The sequence below is a fragment of the Cibotium barometz genome, chromosome 60 (assembly GCF_041138505.1).
Source record: "Cibotium barometz isolate CiBa-2024 chromosome 60, ASM4113850v1, whole genome shotgun sequence".
Classification (NCBI taxonomy): domain Eukaryota; kingdom Viridiplantae; phylum Streptophyta; class Polypodiopsida; order Cyatheales; family Cibotiaceae; genus Cibotium; species Cibotium barometz.
Window position 1 is genome coordinate 34,989,742 of NC_141105.1, and position 27,803 is coordinate 35,017,544.

The following is a 27,803-nucleotide window of genomic DNA, read 5'->3' on the forward strand; positions in this document are numbered from 1 at the left end:
ATCTTCCTTGAAAAAAATGCACGAGCTCCAAGTCACATTAGCACATTGGCTTGGAAACGACAACGCAAAAGGATCTTCATTGACATCAAGGGAGACTCTTCTTCCTCTAGTGCTTTTTTTATTTGAGTAAAGTGTTCTCTACCTGAAATGTCTCCCGAAATCTGAATATTTTGTAGTCATGGGTTCTTTGCCTGAGTTGTCCCCTAAAATTTTATTATTTTTAATGTCTTTGTAAAGCCTTGATACTATAAAAGGTAAAAATGTATTCTTATCCTAGTTAGGAGTCATCGGGGGGTAACTAAGCAATAATGCCAGCTTCTTCGGTCATAAGTTGATTGAGGGAATAGCACATGGCATAGGAGGTATGCATGGCTAGGTCATCTCTCTATAGAGTGGTGTGATGGAGTTGGAGGTTGGTTGCTTCTTTTGGCTTCGGGTCTCACCATCTTCGCTCAGAGGGTGAGTGCTAGAATAGTCAGAGTCTTAGTGGTGTGGAAGGTTATTTAGGTCTTTTGGTGTGAACATATTAGGTGTGGAATGTTATTTAGGTCTTTTGGTGTGAACACATTAGGTGTGAACCACCCCTTATTAAGGGACAAAAGATTGTGCATCGTACATGGTGGAAATCTTATGTATATAATTCAATCATCATTGTGTTATGCAATAATCTCTCTCCATTGCCTCTCCCTCTCTCTCTCTCTCTCTTCACACACACACACACACACACACTCACTCTCTCCTCCATCTCTCTAACTCTCTGAAGCACTATGTAATCACAACAATACATTCTCACACATAATAGAAGTGACTCTTGGAGAGAGAGAGAGAGAGAGAGAGAGAGAGAGAGAGAGGTATTAACATTGGTAGAATGCAACATGAGGGCATATACGACCAACGGTGGGACTAGAGAGAGAGAGAGAGAGAGAGAGAGAGAGAGAGAGAGAGAGAGAGAGAGAGAGAGAGAGAGAGCTCTTGCTGTGTTTTGTGCCTCCTACTTTCTTGCTTATTTGTGAGAGATGGGGGAGATCTTGCGACATGACAACCATAATGAGTGACACACTACTAGGCGAACGAATGAGGAAAGTGAGCAACCAAATGTAAGCATCACTTCGAAGCACGGCTCGACTTGGATGACAGGTAAGTTCCCAATGACAATTATGCACTCATTCTAGTTGAAGTCGGGGTGGGAAGTAAGAGGAATCCATGCTTCTTCCTTCACATATTGAGGATATTCCTTTATTTCCCACCTCATAATCTACATCACTACCATTATTCCTACATATTAAATTCAATTAAAAAAAGACGAAAAAGAGGCCACGTGGCTTTTTTTTTCCTTTGTTCCCTTAGGATTAGTATTTGGTTCTTGGACAAATGTTGTTCCTTTCTTTTCTCTCCTCATAGTTAAGCAGGCACTCGACACCTCTTTAATTTGTGTTTGAAAAAAAACTTTTTTGCCAAATGGTGAAAAATCTTGATCTCTTGAAATCTAGAGATTATTTTTGATTGATTTTGAATAAGGTTGAAGGTATTTATAACTAAAACCTCCCAAAATCTGACTGCGAGTTACTGGATGGTTCTCGAGAGTCCGCGAGGCCATGGGTTCGAGCCCCCCTCTACAAGGGGCATGTAGGGTGTGTGTTCTTCTATCTAATTCCAGCCAAACTTAAAAAAAGAAAAAGAAAATTTAAAACCAAAATGTGGAGTGCTTTTCCACACATTAAGGTCCATAGATCTGCCGGATGTAAGCATTTGGCACTTAGAGGCTAGATCTTTAACGCGAAAGGTCGGCCAAAGAGCTGCTTGTCTGGCTAGGTAAAGATAAATTTGCTCTTTGTGCGCGCAGTATCAGCGATGGCAGCTCCAGCAGCCAGGTGGGCGCTGCGGCTCTTCATACTCGTGGCCGTCTTCATCGTGTTGTTTTACCTGGGCCGCCCTCTCTACTGGAAGCTCTCCGCCACCGCCCACGACATCTGGCAGAAGAACTACGACCCCCAGGCCATCAAACAAGGTGCGCTCTCCCACCACCCCCTTTTTCTCCTAAAAACGAACAAAAGAAAACTTCTGTCTCTCTGAGATCTGCCTTCCTATCTCCCTAACCGTTTTCCAACACCGTACATTTTTTGACACCACACACGCACTTCCGTACACTTCCTAGTTAGATGCCGTGCACTCTCTTGTCCTGCAAAGGAATTGCTTCAAAGAGGCCTGCAACGCTTCATCATCGTGATGTCTCGTCAAGATTGTAATTGGTACATGGCATCTCAAATACTGCACTACAGTATACTTTGCCATTTAAATCAGCCCATCTCAGCCCTGCAAGGTGATTGTGGAGTAGAGGAGCTAATCACCCTAGTATCAATCGGCACAAACTCTCAAGGCTCAAAGAAGACCTCTTTCACGGTAGCATCCCCTCTACCATGCAAAGACTTCCCTTGATTCATCAGAGATAAGTATATAAATATAATTGGCAGATAAATAAAAGATAAACTTTTGTTCATGCATTAAGAAATTGGTAGCTTAGACCATGCAATTCTTGAAAAACAGGTTTTAGAGAATGCTGCCTTGCGTTTTATTCTCAAAAAACTGTCCAAAAGCATACGAAACCTACTTACCCTCATCTAGCTTTTAAACCAAGGTTGGGATTTGAAACTAAGAATAATCATTGATCAATACACCAAGGTTGGAAATATGAGCTTGTAAGGAAAGTCATGGAATAAAACCGTTTGTGTGCACTGTGTTGGGTATTCGGAGCCTCTTGTACGTTTGTACCATTGTTTGTGTGTCCGTGTGTATGAGTGTGTGCCATGTGGACACTCTTTATGAGTGTATGTGTGCATTGTGAACACACCCTAAGATGGAGAATCTAGGGTATTTGTGTGAAGTAATCAGTGATGTCATCAACATTGTACTTTTGGCTATATAGTGAGCCGCTATCAATCAAATCATAATAGAGTCGTGCAAGATTCTCTCTCTCTCTCTCTCTCTCTCTCTCTCTCTCTCTCTCTACGCACGCACCATCCTTTTGACCTACTATAGCCTAGCTATGCTCCAACCCTAGAAACCCTAATCACCACATTTGGTATTAGATCTCGGCTCTCTGTGTTGCTGACCGTATACCCTTCGTGCTTCTCGAGCTGCTGCTGCTCCTCCTCACGAACCTTTAGGCTCATACAGCACATACCTGCCTTTGCCATCCATCGTTGCCTTTCTGCATCGTCTAAAACCCTTGCTGCCACCTGGGTCTTCATTGGCTTCCTTGCTTGTCCGCCATAGGGTAGCTGTTCCCACTACTTTGGCACCGCCTAAGCGTAGCTGTCCTGACTTTTTTGGCACCGCCAACGGTACAAGAGCCGCCCATTTGCAACCACCACTGCTAACGCTATGCCGCTGAGCCTACCAATGTTGCCGCCTCACAAAGTTGTCTTCCTTCAATAGTAAGGTTAAAACCTTAGCCTTTAAGGTTACTTCTTAAGTTGTAACATGCGGAAGCTTCGGGGGAGATCGGTAACTTCAATGCTCAGAAAAACAGCACACTTGTCACGACGAAATCAACGCAGAAAACTGAATAAAGATGTGTAGAAAAATAGAGGGAGAAGAGGACACAATATTGGGTCCCGAATAACCTCTGTAGGGCCCCCACCACGAATGGTGTATTTGCTTTTATTAGAATGATGCAAAACTGAAATAAAAGTCTGAACCTGAACCTTCTTGGCTGAGATAGATCTCTGCCCTTGACCTTCAATCCTTCACCCCTTCTGCGTTAGCTTGTCCTTGGCTGTCCTAGCCCTTTGTTCAGCTTCAGCACTTGGTGAATGATGAGATGAATGGACTGAAACATGCAATGGGTATTTATACCCTTCAAGGATGCTGGTCGGCTGGATTAAAGCCAGTCGGCCGTCTGAAAATTACCTCACGACCAGAATAAACAGCATTAAATGCTATGAAATCAGCGCATCATCTAAATGAGCTGCTGGCCATTAGGCGCTTCACATTTTGGCTGCTGGGCAGCCTGTGTGGGCTGCCCCACACCTGGCCTACAGTCCTCTAGGGCTGTGTACCCTGTCGGCTGCCTGTCCAGGAGCCCTAGGGCTGTCCTACAGGCCTTCCATGGCCATCCCATGGCTGGTGGGCACAGCCAAGGCCTTCCTGGCCCCTATGGGGGTGGTTTTGCACCTCCCCCATGCCCATATCTGTCCTTGGGGTAGCCCTATGGACCGGCCCCTTTCCTATATGCAAACCCTAACTGTCTACACAGTGGTCTGGCATCCAGTATCATACCAGATACATAGAATCACTGACATCATTCCAGAGGGAGACTCATAGCGCGGACTGGCACTGTTTCATGTGCAGGACAATGTATACCTGACCTTGGACGCATGTGTAGGACAATGCACACCTGACCTTAGACGACTGGAGTGGGACCCTGGCTGACTCGTCCCGGACTGGGTTCACATGGGACCAATTTTCCACCCCAAGTCTTGCACCTTCTGTACAGATATGTCTACGTGGCATCCAAGTGCGGGATGCACGTGACATCCCCTTTTGCTTAACTTGACGGAAGCTGCATAGCCTCCAAATAATCCGTCAATAATGCCGGATAGTCGTCGGAAAACTCTTTGTCAAGCCATACCGCTTCCTTTGTCCCTCGGTCCTGAAACTTCGTGAGGAACTGTCTTTGTCTTCGGCCTGAGCCATGCTTGAAACGGTGCAAAAGGATCTGTTCTAGAACCATAACTTTAGCTTCATCAATAATATCTAGTTCCGCCTCGTCTTTAACTTCTGAAGGGATCGGACCTGCATATGGCTTTAACCAATTGACGTGGAACACATTGTGCATAGTGCAACTTGGAGGTAGCTTCAACTTCATTGAAACCTCATTAATCTTTCTCTAGATGGGAAAAGGTCCAAAGCTCCTGAAAGACAACTTTGGGCATCGCTTGCCCACCTGCTTCAACCTTTGCTTCATAATCTGAAGATAAACCCAATTCCCTTTCGAAAACTTCATATCCCGTCGGCTTGTTGAGTGTAGGCCTCTTGCGCGTTTAGCCAACCTGTCCTTTACTGACTCCAAAATCTCTTGGTAAGACTTCGTCAATCTGTTTGCCTCAGGTACTGAAGACAAGGTTCTGGTTAATAGGGACTGGAATGGTCGCTGCCTTATATGGAGTCGTGCCAATAGCTGAAGAAAAAGAATCATTCAAAACAGCTTGAACTAAAGGCAAATATGATTCCCACTTACCTTGCTGATTGTGGACATAATACTTCAGCACATCAAAAGCCAACTGGTACGATCTCTGTCTGGCCATCCATCTGTGGGTGAAATGCACTGGAAAAATTCAATTTAGTATCGAAGTTATCAAACAATGCCCTCCAAAAATGACTGGTAAACTTGGCATCTCGGTTTGACACTATGGTCCTAGGAATTCTGCCAATCGGGTATCGATGCCGAATGAACAACTGGGCAACATCCTCGGCGGTCACATTGAAATAAGCATAACAAATTTGCTAAATCTATCAACTATAGTTAAGCACTGAGTATTACGCTTACCCGGACTGGGAGGTAGATTCGTGACAAAGTCCATCGAAACATCTTGGATAGGTTCCTCAAGAATTGGCAAGGGCTGTAACAACCAGTGTTGCCAGGCGTTTCTGAAACGGCAGGTATGAAACGGGTTTCATACGTTTTGAAACGTTTCATAAAAGGTAAGAAACGGGGACAAAAAGGTTTCATACAAAATAGAAAAAGCATGTATATTTTTAACTTGAAATATACAAAAGAAAAAACTGTTGACATAACTTATTAGAGACCACATTGAATTCATTTCAATAAAAGCAAAATACATGTAAGATATGATGATATCACAAATCACGTGGGTGATCACTGATGACTAAACAGAAATCAAAAGGATCACCACGTGGGTGATGAGTCATGACTCAAAATCCAAGATCAAAATAAATAACATGTCCAAATTTCAAACTAAATAACATGTCCAAATAAAATGATGCTGGCAGTTGCTAGCTACTATCTGCATCCTCATGCTCATCCTCATCTGCATCTTCTGCCTCCAGCCTCACTCTCAAGGTCACTGCCGGTAGCCGAGTCCTCAAATGCCTCATCCTCTAGAGGTGCAAGTGCATCACTAGTACTAGCCTCTCGAGAAGATTGTGTAGTGCGAGCCGAAGCCATGATCTCCTCATAGAGCATAGAATAGATGTCTCTCTCCTCTTCAAGAATGTCGGGAATCTCCTTGCACTTCATGATATCAATCTTATCTGGATTCACTTGGCGAGGCTCAATGGGATGACCCTTTTGTTCTAGCAATCGGAGATTGCAATGACAAAAGACAAGCCTCTCCAATTGTGTTGTGGAGAGTCTATTTCTCTTTTTCGTGTGAAAAAGAGCCCATGTATTCCAGTTCCTCTCACAAGGCCCTGAACTAGCTCATCCTCAAGGGGGATACCTAGCTGCATGGCCTTCCAAGCCTTTAGGCTATCATAGATTTCTTATGGCACATGCTTACATGGCCTGGAGCCAAAACCCTTTGTTTGTGACAAATGTGCCTTCAGCCTGGTGACACTGCCATGGTGCTTATCAGCACAAAAGTTGCATTTTCACTTTCCGGAGCCCTGAGCCACCATATCTAGACTCGAAGGTGACATTGTTCCAAAGAGAATCACCTGTTCGAGGCATCCTACAAGGCGGGGATAAATGCAGATTGTTGGCCCTGCAAGTGCGACACAGAACATAAACTAATCTTATTATATGATTCATGATTTTAACTGTCATCTTGGCCAACAATAGAGCAAGGGGAAGAGAAGGTAGATAGCCTTAGAAGTTAGGCCTCAATAGAGCAAGGGTGGACCGTGAAAGATATGCCATAAATATTGATGGAAGAGAAAAAAGTGTGCTGCTTTGTGAGTTGTGCAGAGAAAACCAACATAAAGCAAAACATGACATTACCCCTTTGGAAGACCTCCACAAGGCCTAAGGACACCAAGGAGCAGGCGGGCTGACACAAGTGATGGCAGGCTGGCACATAAATTGGCGAAAATGTACAGGCGGCCACCACTAGGAAACGCGAACGAAAGTGCGCCGTACGAAACGATTCGATGCGTAGGTTTTTAAAATATGCATGATGAAAAAAAACGCGTTTCGTATAGGACGAAACGTTTTGAACGTTTCGAACTTGTACGAAACGCGTTTCTATGCAAGTGTGGTAACAACCCTATCTTCTTTCCACGAGGAGCTTTCACCTTTTGACAAATATCACAATGTTGTACATATGAAAACACATCTCGCCTCATCTTTGGCCAATAATTTTGTCGTTCCAATTTCTCCAAAGTCGAATTCATGCCCCCATGACCACTAGTAATGGCGTAATGGGCGTCATGGAGAAGAGCTGCCCTAAACTACTTCATGACACATAGTCGGCCTTTGTAGAAAAGCCAACCATTGCATATCAAAAAGTGGCATGGTCCTGTGGCATCCAATGTCTGTTCCCACTGTGTACCGAATTCCTCGGAATCCGCGTACGTGTGCTTCATGTTGTCAAGTCCCGTACCAACAAGGTCGAGTCTAGTGGTCTGAATAAAAGTCACTTGTCCCTTTTTGCTCAAAGCATCAGCCAGTGGATTGGCCTTTCTTGGAAGGTACTCAATCATACCACCAAATTGCTGGAATATCTGGCTTCAGTGGTGTTTGTCGGTCACTCCACTGTCCACTAGGCATTGTCTGAATCTAGCGTAATGCCTGATGGTCAGTGCGAACCTCAAAGTCACGGCCATAAAGAAAATGTTTCCAATGTTTCAAGGCTTGTATAATTGCAAGGAGTTCACGATCGTAGACTGAGTAATTCTTCTTTGCAGGCAGTAACTTACGAGACATGTAAGCTACTGGATGACCATTCTGTTGTAATACATCGCCAATTGCGATGTTGCTCGCATCGGTGATCACCTGAAATGGCTCGTCCCACGAGACAAGTGCTAAACAAGGCGCTTTTGATAAAGCCACCTTGAGGTTCTTGAATGCCTCCAACGCTCGTGGAGTCATCGAATCTGTTGCCTTCTTGTCTTGACACCCTTTAGCAGATCGGTGAGATCCACCGAGAGGTCAGAAAACTTGTCTATGTGGGTGGAGTATGCCTGGCATATACCCACAAAGGATTTGATGTCATAAGCTATTTGAGGTACTTTCCAATTAACAATCTCGGCCACCTTAGCTGGATCAAGTCAAATGCCTTCTGCACTAATTATATATCCAAGGTAATGAACTTGGAACAAATAAAATTCTGACTTCTTCTCATTGACGTAGAGCCCATTTTGGTAGAAGATCCAGGACGGGAGCTCATTGATTGACCAAGACTCAATGACCGAGCAGTCTACCATTCAGGCTGCAGGAGGCCAGTGGATGATTTGGAATGGTTTACTATTCTGTAATGACAAAATTTGTGTACCACAGATCCGGGACATTAGGTCCAAGATTCTTAAGGAGTGTCATGACGCCCCTTCTGCTGGACACTCTGGGGTACACAGGACGCTATCGTTAGTGAAACACACTTTTTATTGGCCAAAGATGAAAGGGTATGTAGAAGATTATGTTCTCAAGTGTCAAATTTGTCAGGCAAATAAAGCTGAACGCTTTAGACAAGCTGGGTTGTTGCATCCTTTGCAAATCCCAGGTAATAAATGGGAAAGTATTTCCATGGATTTTATTACCGGATTGCCAAGAACACATCAAGGTCACGATTCTATTTGGGTTGTGGTAGATTGCTTGACAAAAATGGCTAGATTTTTATCGACCCGGAAGACGATTACAGCTACGCAATTAGCATGGCAGTTTATCGAGCAATTGTTTAGACTGTATGGGTTACCGCATGACATAGTCAGTGATAGGGACTCTAAGTTTATGAGTGATTTTTGGAAACTTGTTTTTGAGAAGTTGGAAACAACTTTGAATTTGAGTTCCTCTGATCATTCTCAATCTGATGGCCAGACTGAAAGAGTGAATCAGATTTTGGAGGATATACTTCGAGCATATGTATCCAAAAGACAGAGTTCATGGGAGGATTATCTTCCTATGATAGAATTTGCATATAACAGTACTAAGCATACAAGTACATGTTTTAGTCCTTTCATGCTTATGTATGGTTTTCAACCTAGATCACCTGTTACAGTTGGATTCTCAGGACTTCAGCATGATGCAGCACGTATTTTTTTTGCAAGATATGCAGGAAATGTTACAAGTTGCAAAGGAATCTATTAGAAGTGCTCAAGACCGAGACAGATTTTATTCTAATAGACCAGAGAGTTCTCTGAAGGAACGATGGTGTATTTGCGAGTTCCGAAAGATTCCGAGACTTTACGGATAGGTCGATCTCCGAAATTATCCCCTAGATACTGTGGACCATTTCGTATTACACGAAGGATTGGTTCAGTTAAAGATCATGTTGAGGAGGACGCTACATGGGAGACATTGACTACTCTTCAGAGAGATTACCCTGGCTTTTTAGTGAGCTCAGGAGTGAGCTCTTAGAGGGAGGGGAGTATGTCATGTGCACAGTGTGTATCTACCGTGTGCTACACGCACGCAAGACTAGCTTCGAGGTTTGGGGAAGCTTGGAGCTAGGCAGGCTGATTGTGTCACGATTGTGACGTGTTTATGTATCAGATTCTCTCTTCATTGCTGATTCCTGTTGCAGATGCAAAGAGTAACCAGCCAAAGGGAACCCCTATCCTCGACTGGTTGCGACTCTTCGCCAAAGGATGTACCTCTTCATCGAATAGCCACATCCCTTCAACGAATGGTTGTATCCCTTGATGAATGGTTGTGCCTCTACATCGAATAGACACATCCCTTAGCCTAAAGTTGTACCCTTTCGTCTAAGGTCATGTCCTTTCGTCAAAGGACATGCCTCTTCAAATGTGTCTCTTCATCTCCTATATAAGAGACCTATTGTACTCAGTTTAATAACACAAGTCAATTCAATCTTGTCTCAAGTGTTCTCCTGAAGGTTCTTGTTCCAAGTTAATTACTTAAGTAGTACACAATATGCAGGATTAACAACATAATCCTCACAGTGGTATCAGAGCAAATTTTTTCCTACCCGTGGGTTGTGAAGTCCTCACCCTCTCCGCGGTACTCCCTCATCCACCTCTCCTCTCCTCTCAGTGTTGTATGGAAGAAGCAGAGCGATGGTGGACTTGGCGTGAATCCTTGCTCAAAGTAATGTAAACAAGCACACAAGGTCTCACACCCATATACACGTATTGTGTGTATAGCAGAGAGGGATCCCCTGCTGTATTTCCGGAATACCCTCCCTCCCTGCTGACCGGTGGTGTTCGGCGTTCGCAACATGGCAGGAACTGCCCCTTTCGCTGCTGAATATGGAGCCCCCCCTCACTTCGCTTTGGTTGCTGCCAACGTGCGCTCTTGTTTGCTGAGAGTGGCTGCCGCTTGTGAGCCTCCTTAATATATGCAGCGACTGCTGGTGGCACACTGTTCGAAGAGGCGCACCCTCCAGCCGGCGACGTGATCCAGCCTTCGAAGCGGCGCATCCTTCCAGTCGGCGAAGCGTCAACCTTCAAAAACAACAAAAAAACAATACACAACATTAATACGTGCATTGCCACGTGGATCTTTTAAAAAAAAAACCCAAACAAACCCAACCGGCGTGCGTAACCCTCTGGGCGTGCGCTGGGCGTCCGTTTGGGATTTGTTGGTGTGAACAGCCACCGTGGGCGACTCGGAAACCACCACCCCCCTCCCCCCCCGGTTGTTAGGATGCCGCCTAGTTCTTACTCGCCTCCTTCTCTCCAGCGAATAGGCGCCCTTCTTCCTGGCTGTTCGTGGGTTTTCCTGGCTTTGCCCACACCACATACTCTGTGTGCTCTCACCCTCTACGTGCATGCTTCATGGACAACTTTCCGGAGGAACCCGACATGCACATCTCTTACCTGAGTTACATCGACGAGATCCCCAAGGCTGTTCTTCCCGAACACAACCCTCCTCGTGCCCTCACTCCGGAATCAATGCCACTACCTGCCGATGTTGGGTGGATTCCAAGTCTTTCGGCCTCTCCTATCCCAGCATCTCCGGCCTCTCAGGTGTACCGCATTCATGTCAGCAGCCCGCATGTGACCAAACCCGACACTTGGGCGATTTGGACTATTTTCCTCACCTGCGAGCCACTGCATCTTACTCATTTCGAGTATTTTCTATCACGGTACCCGCACTTGGCACACTTTCTTCCAGAGTGCAGTGTGGATGGCTTACGCAATATCTCCTCCACGCGCCCTCCTGTGACATTTTACTGTGAGATCTTCGTCCCCGACTATACTCCATTATCTCCGGTGCCCAGTTCTTTGGCGGAAGCCGATGCAGTAACTTCGGAGGACGATCCCGACGAAGTGGAAGACCCCGACTTCGCGTACGAGGATCCTATTACTGCCTCTCCAGCAGCTGTTCCTTCCATTCTACATTTCGGGTGGACCTTTCCTGCTTCACTACAGTACTCTCTCTGAGTGCTCCAGATGTCGACTTCGCACGACAACGTGCCACCCGCCGATCCTCAGATGGAGGCCTTGCAGATGACTACTCTCCAACAACAGATGGAGGACTTGCAAAAGGCCTTTTTCGACGGAATGGCATCAATGAGATCCCAAATGGAAGACATGCAGCCGCGGCACCGACATCAGCGCGAGGGATCCAGGAAGTCACAGCGAGCGTAATGTTCGCATTCTCCACAGTCATCATCATCATCATCCTCGGTGGGCCAGCAGGACGATCCCTTCACTCCTCCCGATCCGACTGCCGAGGTAGACAATGTTGAACTTAAACTTTTATATAAATTAATGACCACAACACAAACACGAAAGATGGACATCAAGTTACCTGAGCCCTATAATGGCCGCCGCGATAAGCGGTTAATCGATCACTGGCTCTACAAAATGGAGGTTTATTTCTCAAATACCGAATTGCCCGAGAACAAAAAGGTGGCATTGGCCAGTACCCTCTTGAAGGATACCGCCTTCCTTTGGTGGCGACGCAGGATTGCAGATGGCAAGTCTACTCCAACGTGGGATAAATTCCGGCGTGCTCTTCGCAAGGCTTTTGAGCTTGCAAATGCGAATTTTCATGCCAGGTCTTCTCTTCGCCGCCTGAGTCAAACTAGCTCCGTGGCCGCGTACATCTCAGAGTTTCAAAAACTGGCTCTGGAGATAGAGACACTCAGCCCCTCTGATCAGCTTCACAGCTTCATTGACGGGCTTGAACCCACAATCCAAGACGAAGTCCATAAGTATAATCTTGCCACCCTGGATGAAGCAATCTCGTATGTCCAGCGCATTAGTGATTACCGGCGTCCTCCGAGGAACTTTTCCTCTGGCGCCCGTTCCTCTCAGCGGAATCGATTCAATGGGACTAGCCAACCCCAGCGTCCTAATTCTGGACAACCCAACTCTTGGTGACCATATTCTGGACAACAGTCCTTCCGGCCGCGCTTTTCCCGGCAAACTTCCGCAGGATCCTCTCAGACCGAATCCTCTTGCAGCAGCAGAAACCGAGATCGGTCTCGACAGGACCGTCGCAACAATGATCGGCGCAACTTCAAGTGAGAAACCTCTTCAGGACAGCAAATCTCTTCATCAACTGCCCCATAATGGTCCATCAAACTGAATTTTTCCATCTTAACAGTCCTCCATGTGAATTTTAATTTTTCAGATTTCTTGCAAATCCCCATGCAAGAATGCATTCTTTACATCCTCATAACCAGGTGGCTGCAACATATACACCTCTTCTTGCAAATCCCCATGCAAGAATGCATTCTTTATATCCTCATAACTAGGTGGCTGCAACATGCTCGGGGTGACTCACATCCTCATAACCAGGTGGCTGCAACATATACACCTCTTCTTGCAAATCCCCATGCAAGAATGCATGACCCGCCTCCTGTGAAAGACAAGAACAAATAGATGGCTTGTTCTGTTCGCGTTTCGGAGTTTGTCAGTACCCTGATGCTTAATGGCCAAAGTACCAACCCTGTTCCGGTGAATCTTTCCAAACAGGTCCTTAGTCTTCTTGGCTTCATTGGCGACCATCCCATCAATGTGCTGGTGGACAGTGGCTGTTCCACTAATTTTGTGGGCACTTCATTGGTTCACAAGCTTCGCCTACAGACCCGACATTTTGTGGATGCTTTTCAAGTCGAGCTTGCTGATGGTTCCTTCCTTAAGATTACCAAGATCACCTTAATTTTTCAGTGATGCTGTTGTCACATTATGACATGATATTGGGACAATCTTGGCTGTATCGATATGATCCGGTGATCAGCTTTCGTTCCCATTCAATCCAATTATATCATGATGGTCGAGAGCTGAAACTTCATGGTCTTTTCAGTGCCAAACCCATCACCGTTGTTTCTGCCCTGCAAGTCAAACGTCTCGTTCGCAAACGTGACAGTACAACATCCTTGGTCATGTTACGGGAGATTGAAGCAGAAACCAGTGAGCAATCTCAAGCCTCGTCATCAACTACTGCTTACTTGGAGCAACCCTTCTTCAGGCCTTTTCAGAATTTGTTTCCGAATGATCTTCCGACGACATTGCCTCCTTGTCGTCCTGTGGATCACCCGATTGATCTTATCCCAGGTCAACCTCCTCCAACCCGAGCTCCATACCGTGTTTCTTACTCTGAATCTCAGGAGATACAAAAGCAATTACAGGAGTTGCTGGACAAAGGTCACATCAGTCCCAGCAAAAGTCCCTTCGGAGCCCCGGTTTTACTTGTCAAGAAGAAGGATGGATCAATGCGGCTTTGCATTGATTACCGTGCTCTCAACAAGCTGACAATCAAGAACAAATTTCCTTTACCTCGCATCGATGAATTGTTTGACCAACTGCTTGGTGCTAAGGTGTTTTCCAAGATTGATTTAAGGTCCGGCTATCATCAAATTCGTATCCGTAATGGTGATGAATACAAGACAGCCTTTCGGACAAAATATGGCCATTATGAATTCTTGGTCATACTTTTTGGGTTAACCAATGCCCCGGCCACTTTCATGACCCTGACGAATGAAATTTTTGGGCCATACTTGGACAAGTTCGTGATCGTTTACCTTGATGATATTCTGGTTTTTAGCCGATCTATGGTCGATCACAAGGAGCATTTACAGATAGTCTTTGAAGTACTACGCAACAATGTGCTGTACATCAACAAAAAGAAGAGTGAATTTTTCAAAAACCATGTGGAATATCTTGGACACATCATTTCTGCTAATGGGATTGCAGTAGATCCTAAGAAGATTCAGGCGATTGTGGATTGGCCTTTGCCTCTCACCATTTCAGATGTTCGATCCTTCTTGGGACTTGCTAACTTTTATCACAACAAGGTGCATAGATTTTCGGAGATTGCTGCCTCTTTGACAGAACTGACAAAAGCTGGACAAACTTCAGTGGTCTTCGGAAGCTGAGCAATCCTTCAATGATCTCAAGCATGCCTTGACGACAACCCCGGTCTTGGCCATTGCAGATCCCACCCAGCCCTTTGATGTAATGACAGATGCCTCAGATCGTGCTTCTGGTGGAGTTTTGATGCAGAATGATCGTGTCATTGCTTTTGACAGCAGAAAGTTTTCAGCCATTCAAAGCAGGTATCCTGTGTATGATAAGGAGTTTTTGGCAATCGTGCATGCTTATCGAACATGGAGACATTATCTTCTTGGAGCAGATTCCGTTGTACGTACAGATCATCAATCTCTGACGTACATTTTCACTCAGCCTGTTATGAACTCTTGACAAGGCAGATGGGTTGAATTCTTGGCTAATTTCCACATGATTATTCAGTATGTTCCTGGTCTTTAGAATGTGGTTGCAGATGCCTTAAGTCGCATGCCTCGAGCCATTAATTTTGCCATCACAGATGTGCAAATGGAAATCCCTGCTTGTTTCAAAAATGAATATTTGTCGGATAGAGATTTTGGAGATGCGTTCCGTGCTCTCAAATCTTCTAATCCCAGTCCTGCAGAAATGAACATGTTTGCAGCCTATATTATCATGGATGAGTTGCTGTTCTTCTCTGATCGCATTTGTGTACCTCACAATACTTCATTGCGGAAGATTCTTATTCAAGAACATCATGAAGTCCCTTATGCTGCTCACCCTAGTATCAACAAGACATATCGGCTTTTGTCTGCTACATACTTCTGGCCTCAGATGCAGCAAGATGTTATCAAATTTGTCAAAGCCTGTCATTCATGTCAAACAATGAAAGCCTCTCGACAACTTCCTCAAGGGTTACTTCAACCGTTGCCAGTTCCCAATGAGAGATGGGAAAGTATCAGTATGGATTTTATCACCACCTTGCCTCGTTCATCCAAAGGCAATGCTCAGATTCTTGTGGTGGTTGATCGATTTTCCAAAATGGCACATTTCATCCCTTGCAAGAAAGCTGCTTCAGCCCCAGACGTGGCGTCATTGTTCGTGCAACATGTCTTCAAATTGCATGGTTTGCCAAAGACCATCATCTCTGACAGAGATCCAAAGTTCACTGGACATTTTTGGACGTCTTTGTTCAAATCTCTTGGCACAAATTTGTTATTCAGTTCAGCCTATCATCCTCAAACAGATGGACAGACCGAAAGAGTCAATCAGATTTTGGAAGAAATGATTCGACATTACATTCAATTCCGTCTGGCATCATGGGAAGATTATTTACCACTCGTGGAATTTGCTTATAATAATTCCCACCATTCAGTAATTGGATTAACTCCATTTCAAGCAGCATATGGGCATACTCCTCTTGTGCCTACAAACTTTGTTTTACAACACAAAGTGGCGTTGGCAGATCAGTTGGTTCAGGAGATGCAAGATGTGCTTGTACAAGTTCGAGATAAATTGGTCCATGTGCAACAAAAATATCAAAAACAGGCCAACAAGCATCGTCGACATGCAGAATTTCAAGAAGGAGATTTGGTCTTGTTATATGTGGCACCTCACCGCTACAAAAGAGTGAAGTCAGTTTTTCCAAAGTTATGACCTCGCTTCTATGGGCCTTTCAAGATTCTTAAGAAAAATTCAGTTGTCAGTTACAAGTTGGAACTTCCACCGTCATGGGGAAAGATTCATCCGACTTTTCACATTTCTTGGCTCAAACAGTATGTTCAAGGAGATTCGCCTGTTCCAGACTTATCTTCATATGTACCAGAAATTGAAGATGACCATATTATCCTTGTTCTAGAAGTAATACTTGACGTAAGACAGAAGGAAACAAGAAGAAAGTTGACTACAGAATTTCTTGTGAAGTGGATGGACTTGGATGAGTCTGATTCCACTTGGCAAACAGATGAAGAAATGCAGCAGTACCCCAACCTTCTTCAGGAGTTCTTTGACAAACGGATGTCTATCATTTGACACATGGGTTTTATTTTAAATGGGAGGGAATGTCACGATTGTGACGTGTTTATGTATCAGATTCTCTCTTCATTGCTGATTCCTGTTGCAGATGCAAAGAGTAACCAGCCAAAGGGAACCCCTACCCTCGACTGGTTGCGACTCTTCGCCAAAGGATGTACCTCTTCATCGAATAGCCACATCCCTTCAACGAATGGTTGTATCCCTTGATGAATGGTTGTGCCTCTACATCAAATAGACACATCCCTTAGCCTAAAGTTGTACCCTTTCGTCTAAGGTCATGTCCTTTCGTCAAAGGACATGCCTCTTCAAATGTGTCTCTTCATCTCCTATATAAGAGACCTATTGTACTCAGTTTAATAACACAAGTCAATTCAATCTTGTCTCAAGTGTTCTCCTGAAGGTTCTTGTTCCAAGTTAATTACTTAAGTAGTAATTAGTACACAATATGCAGGATTAACAACATAATCCTCACAGATTGGCGAGCTGAGTTAGGGATAAACTAATGGGCGGGCACCCAAGTATAGACGGACGGCACCCAAGTGTGGACGCCCGATGACTGGCCAAGAGCCTATAAAAGGGTGGCCAAGGTTAGTTATTGAGATATAGAGAGTCTCGCAAGTTTGTGAGAGCTCTATGGTCTTGGAGCCTGGATCTAGTGCAGACGTGCACCTGCTTTACGCAGCCAAGGCTGGCAGCAGTCTCGAGGCCCGCAAGGGTAGCTTCGTGGCGGTATGGGACGTCGCGAGGAGGAGATTGGCCGGTACGTCAACCTAGTTAGCTTAGCTCATGGCTCGGTGGGGACAGCCAAGACTGTGGACTTGCCCATGGCTGTCATGGTTGGGAGGTGAGTCAAGCCTGCATCCCGTTGTTGTTTATTCGTTTGTTTGCATGTTTCGAGTCTCGTACCAAGAACGATCACGAGGAGATCCGGTGGGGATTTGACAGGTCTTCAAGTCTTTCAGGTGGGAGTTCACCTGGAAGAGACTCACTGAAACAATCTTTGAATTGTTGCACAAAATTCATATGCTCAACATTTACATCATTTTCAGATTTACTTTCTTGTGCAAAAACCAAATAACTGCAAATGGAACTTTTCATTGCTTTCGTAATCTGTACATGACCAACAAGAGGAATGGAGTTTCCCCGAACTCCTCCTTCTAATGCAATATTCTTTCCTTTATGAGTAATCTTGATTTTATCTTCATCTGGGCGTACACAGGTATTGTTGGGTGTTGGACTCACACACTCACACACACAAACCTGCACATTAGGGTTAGGTGCAGGGTAGAGAAGCTCACACACAAAAAATGAGAGAGAGAGAGAGAGAGAGCCAAAAGTGTGGTATCCACAAAATGCAAGTCCACCCTTGCATGTGTGCCACATCCATATAATATAGAACTACAAAATATATTATGTGTCCTTTCACACTTGATGTCCAAGGGGAAAAACCACATGGGAAAAAGTGCCCTTGGTTAAGCCCTGTTCACACAGCACTACCATAAGTGAGCATATGCCTACAAATCCCCCCTGTAGTGGAAGTGTGAACGTGTACAAGGAAGCAGATCACTCTCTGTATGAGAGTAAGCCCAAAGCTTTGCGGAAAGCTTCAAACTTTTCTCGAGGTAAAGCCTTTGTGAATAGATCTGCAACATTATCCTGTGTAGGACAATAAGATAAACTGATCTCCCCTGCATGTAGCCTCTCTCTGACATAGTGATAATGAATCTCTATGTGCTTGGTACGTGCATGAAATACTGGATTTCGTGCCACGGCCATAGCACTCTGGCTATCAGTGAGAATGGTGGTGGGTGTCTGCTGACACTCATGAAGATCAGCCAATAGTCTCCTCAACCATACACAATCTACTGTAGCTGTAAAGACTGCCCTGTACTCAGCCTCACAAGTAGATGTAGCAACAGTGGGTTGCTTTTTACTCAACCAAGATATGCATGAGCTGCCAAGAAAAAAACAATTCCCACTGGTGGATTGCTTGGTATCATAATCACCAGCCCAATCTGAATCACTGTATGCATAAAGCTGCAAGCTGCCCCCCCCGGGATAGAACAAGCCAAGATTCAGGGTACCCTTAAGATATCGAAAAATGCGTTTGACTACTTGCCAATGCTTTGTGCCTGGGTTGTGCATGAATTTGCTCAACAAAGACACCCCAAAAGATATGTCTGGCCTCGTGTTACACAAGTAAATGAGGCATCCCACTGCCTGGCTGTAAATGCCGGCCTCAAAAGGCTCTCCAATATCATGCATAGTAAGCCGTACACCTGGTTCTACCGGAGTAGAAATGGGCTTACATTCATCCATGTGAAACCTTTTTAGCAAACTTTTTATGTACTTAGTTTGTTGCATAACAATGCCATCATCTGTATGCATAAACTGTATCTCGAGATAGTAGTGTAAAGGCCCCAAATCTGACATATCAAATTCAGCTTTCAAATCAGCTTTGAAATCTGAAATTTGTGCTTTGCTTGTACCTGTAATGAGCATGTCATCTACATACAAGATGACTATGAGAATATCGGCATTGGTTTTCTTCACATATAATGTGCTTTCAGCTGGACTATTCTCATAACCTTGGCTGGTTAGATGAGCATGTATCTTATCATACCAAGCTCTTGGAGCTTGCTTTAACCCATACAATGCTTTGTGCAACCTGCATACTTTATGTTCCTCACCAGGAACTACAAAACCAATGGGCTCATTTACATATACTTCCTCCTGTAAATCCCCATTTAAGAATGCAGTTTTGATATCCAATTGATGCACTTTCCATCCTTTATGGGCAGCCAATGCAATCACAGATCTTATTGTGGTCATTCTCGAAGTAGGAGCAAAAGTCTCTTCATAATCTATTCCCTTTTTCTGGGACTAGCCTTTAGCCACAAGTCTTGCTTTGTACCTGTCAATAGTACCATCAGACTTTCTTTTGACTTTGTACACCCACTTTGTGGCAATTACATGCTTGCCTTTAGGCAATTCCACAAGATCCCATGTATTATTCTTCATGATAGAAGAAATTTCAGCTTGCATAGCTTGCAACCAATGCTCATTCTCATGTGCTTCTTCATAAGAAGAAGGCTCTTCTGAATCAAAGAGACCACCCATTGCGAATGCAGACTCCCCACGATGTACATTCAAAGCATGGCTGGAACTAGCCCTTGTTCTACCTGTGAGTGGAGCTGCAAGTTTGCTTTCTTGCAAAGTTTTCAGCAACCATCTTGGCACTGACTTGGCTGTGTCTATGGCTGTTTGCTCTTCCCTGACAAGATCTTCCACTTCTTCCACAGAAGGGGGCTGAATGGCTGGCTGTTCCACATGTTCTACATGTGGATTTTCTTGTGTAGGGGCTGGCTGATCTGAATCCCCCCTAATTGCAATGGGTAAAAGTCCATCAAACATGTCCTGTAAGCCTGTATCATTGCTTTTATACAAGCTGACCATGGGCTGTTCTGAATTTTCAGCAAATACCACATCTCTACTCACAAAAATCCTTCGTGTAGTTGGATTATAAAGACGGTATCCTTTGCTTTCATTGCTGTAGCCCACAAAAATGCATTTAATTGCTTTGTCATCAAGCTTTGTTCAGAGTTGTTCTGGCACATGTGCATATGCCAAACACCCAAATGTACGCATATAATCCACTGTTGGCTTTCGGCTATACCAAGCCTCAAATGGTGTTATGGTTTTCAAAGCTTTTGTTGGACACCTGTTCAACACATGAGTTGCACACATTATAGCTTCCATCCAAAATTTGTGAGGCAACTTTTGTGCTTTCACCATGCATCTTGCCATCTCCATGAGAGATCTATTTTTCCTTTCAGCTACACCATTCTGCTGCGGTGTATAAGGCACAGTACATTGGTGTTTGATGCCCTTTTGAAGCATATAATCCTTGAATGCATTTGACATGTATTCTCCACCTCTATTTGAGCGAAGTGTTTGGACTTTACATGCACACATATTTTCAGCCATTGCGACAAAGTGTCGAAAGCATGTAAACACATCTTCTTTTGCTTTCAAAGGGTAAGCCCAAGCAAACCTGGAGTAGTCATCAATGAATGTGACAAAGTAAAGATGCCCCCCTATGGATGGTGTCCGCATTGGACCACATACATCACTATGTATGAGCTGTAATTTACTTTCAGCTCTAACAGCTCCATCTTCGGGGAATGGTTTCCGTTGCATCTTTCCCAAAATACACCCCTCACATACATGTCTTGGCGGAGACTCAAGAGGCGGCATATTATCAACCATATGATGCTTCTGCAAAAGCATCAAACTCTGAAAATTTACATGCCCAAAACGAGCATGCCATAGCTCTGCATCATGCATAGCAGGAGTGTGGGCAGCCACTGTATTTGCATCATAAGTGCGCTTGTCATAGCTGTCCAGCTTATACAAGCCTTTGTATCGTGTTCCAGAAGTGACTATTTCATAACCCTTTGATGGGTCTTTTACCAAACACTTCCCGTCTTCAAATTCAACCTTTAAACCTTGGTCGTTTATGGCTGGGACGGAGAGCAGATTTTTCTTTATTCCTGGAACATACAATACATTTTTCATACATATATTGGCACCATTGGCTGCAATAAGTACGACATTACCAAATCCCTTTACTGGATATGTGGTATGATCTGCACATGATACAGTGCGGCCATTTGAAGCATATACCAAGTGCTGAAATACATCTTTGCATGAAGTGATGTGGCTCGAAGCACCACTATCAAAATACCATGATGCATTCTGTCTGTCAGATGCAATGCAAGACATATCAGTGTCTGAAGCACTTGGTGTGTCACTAGTGCATGTGACCAAAAAAGTGTACTCTTCCTGGATTACATTAGCTGATTGCTGTGCTTTGTCATCCGAAGAGTCTGCTACTGCATTGCCTGCTTCTTTCTTTTTCTCTTTTGCAATCCTTTTCCTACATTCACTGATGTAGTGTCCAAGCTTATGGCAGTAGTGACATTTGCCCTTCTTTTTGGGCTTGTTTGCATCCCCTTTGTCAGACTTTTCACCACTAGAAGAGGGCTGTCCATGACCAGCCTTGCTAGACTGTTGTCCCCCATGCCTAAAGCTCTTTGCTTTACCCTTATCCTTGGTTGTAAATGCCTTTTCTCCACCACGGTTGCTCGATATGTTTGCTCTTGTTTGCTCTTCCTGCAAGAGTAAACCCACGAGCTCTTCAAAAGTGATGGGATCACCACCTCCTCTCATCGAGAGGTTGAGAGAGGTGTGAAAGCCCAAGTAGGAAGGCGGTAAAGAATGAAGAGTGTTGGTGACCATCTGTCTGTCTGGGATAACCTCATCAATGTTGAGCAATTGTTCCTGCAAATCTTTCACTTTGGTGAGATGATCTGCCACCATGGAGTCACCCTCATCCATAGAAAGAAGATCCAATTGCCTCTTCAAGTAGGCAACTCTTGCCTCGTTGCGTACCTGATACATTGCTTCCAATGTGTCCCATGCAAGCTTCGATGTCTTGCATGAACGAATGTGCGGAATAATAGTCCTTTTCACTGAAAGGGCTATCAATGACATGGCCTGTGCATCTCTAGAGTCCCATCTCTTCTGCTCTTGTGTGGGAGCAGGATCTACATCAGGAGCTCTTTGAGCACCTCCCCTTTGAGGCATGGCTGGCTGAATGGTATGTGGGCGTGTGTCATCACCACACACGATGCCCCAAAGCCCTTTGGCTACCAGCAAATTATGGATCATAAAACTCCAGAGGGAGTAGTTAGATCCATCCAGCTTGTCCTCCTGGGTGAGCACACCAAATACATCTGTAGCATTCTGTGCCATGTCAACAAAGTATAACTGCAAGCAAACCAAGCACCAATATGCACTGCCAGGCAACCAAATGTCCTGTGCAAATGTATGCCTGCAAACCAAAGCAAGTGTAAACCTGCACCAAATTGTCCAATTACACTCAATGTGTATACATACGCGACAAATCGCAGCTGTAATGCCCAATTACATGCTCCAATCAGAAAATCCCCAATTTTTATGCACTCCAATCGCTTCAATGTGCATCTAATTGGCCAATTTTCAAAAAAGCCCCAAATTTTTGCAAATGTAAGAGGTTCAATTTGCTAATTTTGACCTCAATTTTGAAAACCCCCAAATTTCTGCAAATGAGAGAGGTTCAATTTGCTGATTTTGACCTCAATTTTGAAAACCCCCAAATTGCAGGCAAAGCAAAATGCCCAATTTTTTCAATTTGTCTAGAAATTGAGAAATCCCCCAATTTGCCTGAATCCACCACCTGCAATCTTTCAAATCTTCCTTGGTTTTTTTTTTTGTTGAAACAAAGGTACCTGGGCAGCAATGATGCACAGCCAGGGAAGTTGAAGCACGGAAGTACAGTCGAGAAGAGACCTGGGAGTCGGTGCAGGTGGAGACTCAACGAGCTGCAGGCGGGTATCTGTAGCCGGATGGAGATGTGAAGAGAGTGTCGAGGAGCTGTCGGCAGGTAGACTCTGCTGTCGACGGGCAGCAGCCAGGTGGAAGCGAAGGTGAAACGCGTAGAGGCGAATGGCAGGTGTTGAGGGACAGGCGGGCGTGTCGGATGCCGCTGGCCCCCTGCGTAGCAGAAGCGCTGGCGCAAACAGTCAAATGTTGGGCGATGCGCTGGCGGCGAAGCGCTTCAGACGCAGGCTCCCGGCGCTGGAGTCGGACAGGGTGCGCCGGCGGGCTTGCCAGCGCGGGTCTCGGAGTCGACGATTGACGGCCGAGTCGGAGCATAGACGGTGGAGGACGGATGGCGGCCGGAGTAGAAACGTTGACGGTGGGGACGACGCTGGTCGGAAAGGCCGGACGTGGTCGACGGCTGGAGCACTGACGGTCAAGGTGGCCGGAAGGGTGACGGAGCTGGTCGGCGCCGGCTGTAGAGGAGGTGCCGCCCGGGAGGCTGGGCGGAGGTGGTGGGCTCCCCACTAGTGCCGCCCCTATTTGGCGGCCGGACGGTGGAGCAACTGGACGGAACTGGCGGACGGAAGCCACGGACGTCGACGGAAAAACACAGCGTCGACGGAAATTCGCAGTCGACGGAAAAACATAGCGTCGACGGAATTTCACAGTTTTTTTTTTTGCAGATTCACACAAGCACTGCTCCAGGGCAAGCTCCCAGCTCTGATACCAAATGTTGGGTGTTGGACTCACACACTCACACACACAAACCTGCACATTAGGGTTAGGTGCAGGGTAGAGAAGCTCACACACAGAAAATGAGAGAGAGAGAGAGAGAGCCAAAAGTGTGGTATCCACAAAATGCAAGTCCACCCTTGCATGTGTGCCACATCCATATAATATAGAACTACAAAATATTATATGTGTCCTTTCACACTTGATGTCCAAGGGGAAAAACCACATGGGAAAAAGTGCCCTTGGTTAAGCCCTGTTCACACAGCACTACCATAAGTGAGCATATGCCTACAGGTACAACTTTGACCTTGTGCATCCAAGGCATTCCTAGCATTACATCACACCCTTGAATAGGGCCTATGAGAAAATCCACATGATCCTAGTAGTTTCCGATGTGAATCCTCAAAGGATCCTTCACAGGGACAACTTGTGCTTGTTGACCAAAAAGTGTGTTAGCAATAGTGGGTATACCTTTGTCTTCCTCCATTAGGCCAATGGATGTGGCCACCTCTTTAGAGATGAAGTTATGAGTAGACCCAGAGTCAATCATAACTACCACAGACTGATTTCTCAACTTACCAAATACCTTCCATGGCTGTCTTTCTTTGGTGTCGTGGCTGGCTTCTGGAACTTGCACATCAGCTATGGTACCAACCTTAGGTTTTGATGTTTCTTCTTCGGTCCTCTTCTCAACATTCTTCTTTTTGCATTCCCAGGCCATGTGCCCTTTTTGTCCACACTAGAAGCATTTTCCTTCTTTGATGTGTTGCTCTAGCTCCTCCTTTGACAGCTTCTTGAAGATTGGTTTAGGCTTTTTGGTTTGATCTTTGGAATTGGATGATTTGGAGGTTACATAGGGCTTCTTTTCTGGCTTCTCTTGGTTCTTTGTCTTCTTTAAGTGTGGCTCCTCCGAAGAAGACTCCTTCCTCTTTATCATCCACTTCATGTCATGAGATTCTGCATTCAATGCAGACTCCATGCAATCCTTTAGAGTATTTGTGCGTGAAATATGCATGAGAGGATGTAAGAGAGAATTCAAACCTCCCTCAAACTTGCGGATCACTTCACTATCACTGATGTCAATGTATTGAGCAGCTTTGAGGTAGACCTCCCAAAACCGATTAATGTACGTTTATACATTATCTCCTTGTTGATCCAACTTATCCCATTCTATGCACACCTTCTTCTTGAAGTCAGTGGGCAAAAACTGAGTTCTAAACATCTAATTTTTTGGATTGAGATTCCTGGTAACAAGTCTTAGATACCAATCACTAGCAACTTCTTTAAGATGTATAGCTACCTGATGGAGTTTAGATTCGTCTGAGAAGTTCCGGTTCTTGAAAGCCAAATCAAACTCCCGGATGAAGGCTAAGATCTTTGAGATGTCACGGTCCTTCCCATCAAAGTATGGCAGTTTCACACTTCGATCTCCCAGCTTGCAAGTCTCTTTCTTCTCTTTCTCCTTGGTATCTTGAACAGCTGCCTTTTTCACCATCATGGGTGGCTCTATTGGTGATATATTAGAGGAAGCTATGATGTAGGGCTCCAAGAAAACAGCTTGCCCAGATGGATCGGAACCAATGATTCCCTTCTCATAGAGGTATTCCTTAGCAAACAGCATAGGATCACCTAAATCTGATTTCTTCACATAATCTTCAAAATGAGATACCTTGGAATGGTTGATGGCCTTCTTTGCATCGGTTAGCAGGTCCTCCATTTCTTTGATTCGGCGATGGAGCGCCTCCTCACCATAGGCATGAGAGTTACACCGTATTTCTTCATTTTGGCCAAAGGATCTTTAAGTTCGTGGAGAATCACCACTTTGCCTTGTTTCCTTGTCAGCACCACCACCTCTTCTTTTTGAAGAAGAGACTTCCATTGTTGCACTAGGATGAGCCAACGATCTTGATCTCTCTCTGTGGGTTGACATCTTCTTTAGCAGCAAAAGGCTTGTTCCCAAGGATTGTCTTCAATCACCAACAAGGTAGGGAAGATAACACCGCTCTGATACCACTGAAACTCGCTGAGGTTGCGTAACAAGCTTATCACTGCTAAATCACATTAATCCACTTTTAACCATGGCTGAAATTGAAATAAAACTTGTGAATTTTCAGCCAACAATACTTGAGCCACATAGATGGAAGAATAATTGAGAGAGAGAGAGAGAGACGACACAGCATAGACCCGGAACGGCCGGGCCCCTTCATAGGAATATGGATTATTCCTCCAGAATTTTACAAGTGTATGGGCTGATTTGAATCAGCATGGTACCGCCATGAAACAAGATAGAAAACAAAGCCTTTGGAATCTCCTAGTTTGTATGTGGTGGCCTACCACACACACACAAGTGTTGGAGAAACTCACCCGTCTGTGTGTCACCCCAATGGCCTACCAATGGGTCACACAACCGGTTCTCTTGTGGCAAGGAGGCTCACAAGAGTGAAGTCCTTTGATGAAGAAAATCAGCAAGCTCTTCTTCAACTCTTCAAAGCCTCTTCTTGAGTAGCACCTCCGTCTTCACATGATAGCCTTCTCTCTTGAATAATGGTTCTCTACACTTGGTAGAGAAGAAGCTAGTCTTCTTGCTTTCTTGCTCTCAAAAATGCACAAGCAACGCGAGGACCATGTTGGAGCATCGTGATCTTCCTTGTTCACTTTGGGGAGAGCGTGTGGCAACGGCTGTCCATACCCTCAACCGGTCTCCAACGACTTCAGTACCTAATATGACTCCGTTTGAGGCATACTTTGGCAGGAAACTTGATGTCTCCCACTTCTGTGTTTTTGGGAGCGATGCGTATGTATATATTCCGAAGAAGCAGAGGGGGAAGCTTGACTCCAAATCCCGTAAGCTTATATTTGTGGGGTATAATTCTCTTTCCAAGGGATACAAATTGTATGATCCAGAGAGGAATGAGATTGTTGTCAGCCGGGATGTGGTCTTTGATGAGCATGTTCCAGTATCCACTGTCGAGGAGCCGCCACGTCTTGGAGATCCAGAGGAGTCTGATGATGATTCCTAGACCTTTGTTCCAGTTGGTCAACCACAGTCAGTACAGGAGGTTGAGCCCGCAGCTGGAGTAGAGCCCTCGCAGGAGCACGAGGCTCCACGATCTGTTTGAATAGCCCTCGAAGATCGCACAGAGTCCGCGACAAAAGCAATACAGTGGAGCTTCTTCAGGTAAATTGTGACATGAGGGAGTTGATCGTAGTAATCCAATCCTAATATGACTAATCCTGCACTTAACTTATACTGAGAGAGATAAGAGATAAAGAAAGATGACTGCAAGATAGCTTTGAATGCAATGCAATGCAACTTACATTTTCAATACATACCAGCACTTGGCTAAATAGTTACTTGTAACTTAGCCCTTTTGAGGAATGGAATCACTTGTATTCATGATTGGTTTGTGGTATAATAGCATGGAGCCAGCTTATATATATTTTGTCTTGCCATCATTCGCATATGGATACTGTGTTATGATATCTAAGATATCGTTAAAAAAATGACGGTATCTTAAAACGTATGGAAAAATATTGTGACTTTGAAATCTGGAATCCATCCGTATCATTCGATATTGGTATTGAGAGTATGGGTCCACTTTGTTTACCCCTTTATCTCAGCATCAGAGTGGTTTTGAAGCTTGCCTGTTTGTGAGAGTACGGCCTGCTTTCCTGAGTTTCCTTTGTCTTGCTACAGCCTGCTGTTCTAAGTTTACTTTGACTTGCAACAGGTGTTTCCGAATTCATGAATGGGGCACACAAGACTGACTGAGTATTTATTATCGGAAGCATACATCAGCATATACAACTTTCAGTCAGTTTCAGCAAGCTAGGAGAGTATACTGGGATATTGTATGAAAGCAGGCAATCGGTGGTGTTGAAGGCCATGACCTGCAGGAATGTTTGTCTAGAACCTGCACATTCTCGAGTTTCAGCTGTAACATTTTGCAAGGTAGAAAGTGAAATAAATTTGAACAGAAATTAGTATTCCTTTTAAGGAGATGCTAATTTTTGTAGAAATTAGTATTGCTTTTTAAGGAAATACTGATTTTTGTGCCTCATGCTTGTCGTGGTGATGAGATAGATGAGCTGGGCAAGAACATGCAAGTGCTGCATTGGAAATTAGGCAGTTTTTGCACGTTTTTGGAGGCCTGACTCCTACTTGTTTTGTGGATGTTATGGTCTTTTTTTATAAGAAAACTAAAACTATCTGCAAGGTTTGAGGGTTATTTGATTAA

General features: G+C 44.7%; 1 protein-coding gene across 2 annotated transcripts; it reads left to right on the forward strand.

Annotated features, from left to right (window-relative positions):
- The first annotated feature begins 1,740 nt into the window (after nucleotides 1-1,740).
- LOC147605282 (Low-density receptor-like protein) lies at nucleotides 1,741-27,803 on the forward strand. Of its 2 annotated transcripts, XR_015265254.1 has the most exons (3): nucleotides 1,741-2,008; nucleotides 27,297-27,517; nucleotides 27,650-27,803. XR_015265254.1 is itself a non-coding variant. In XM_086794242.1 (2 exons), exons 1-2 carry the CDS (start codon nucleotides 1,852-1,854, stop codon nucleotides 27,335-27,337), a joined length of 198 nt encoding a protein of 65 aa, XP_086650368.1. In that variant the 5' UTR covers nucleotides 1,741-1,851; the 3' UTR covers nucleotides 27,338-27,624. The 2 variants fall into 2 exon arrangements, 1 of the variants encoding a protein (XP_086650368.1); XM_086794242.1 differs by lacking the exon at nucleotides 27,650-27,803 and having other exon boundaries at nucleotides 27,297-27,624.

Excerpts from the sequence above, each read along its gene's own strand:
- LOC147605282 (XM_086794242.1), top strand. The coding sequence starts at position 1,852 with ATGGCAGCTCCAGCAGCCAGGTGGGCGCTGCGGCTCTTCATACTCGTG. Across the intron at positions 2,009-27,296 it reads CCCCCAGGCCATCAAACAAG|GTGTTTCCGAATTCATGAAT; the intron begins GTGCGCTCTCCC and ends GACTTGCAACAG.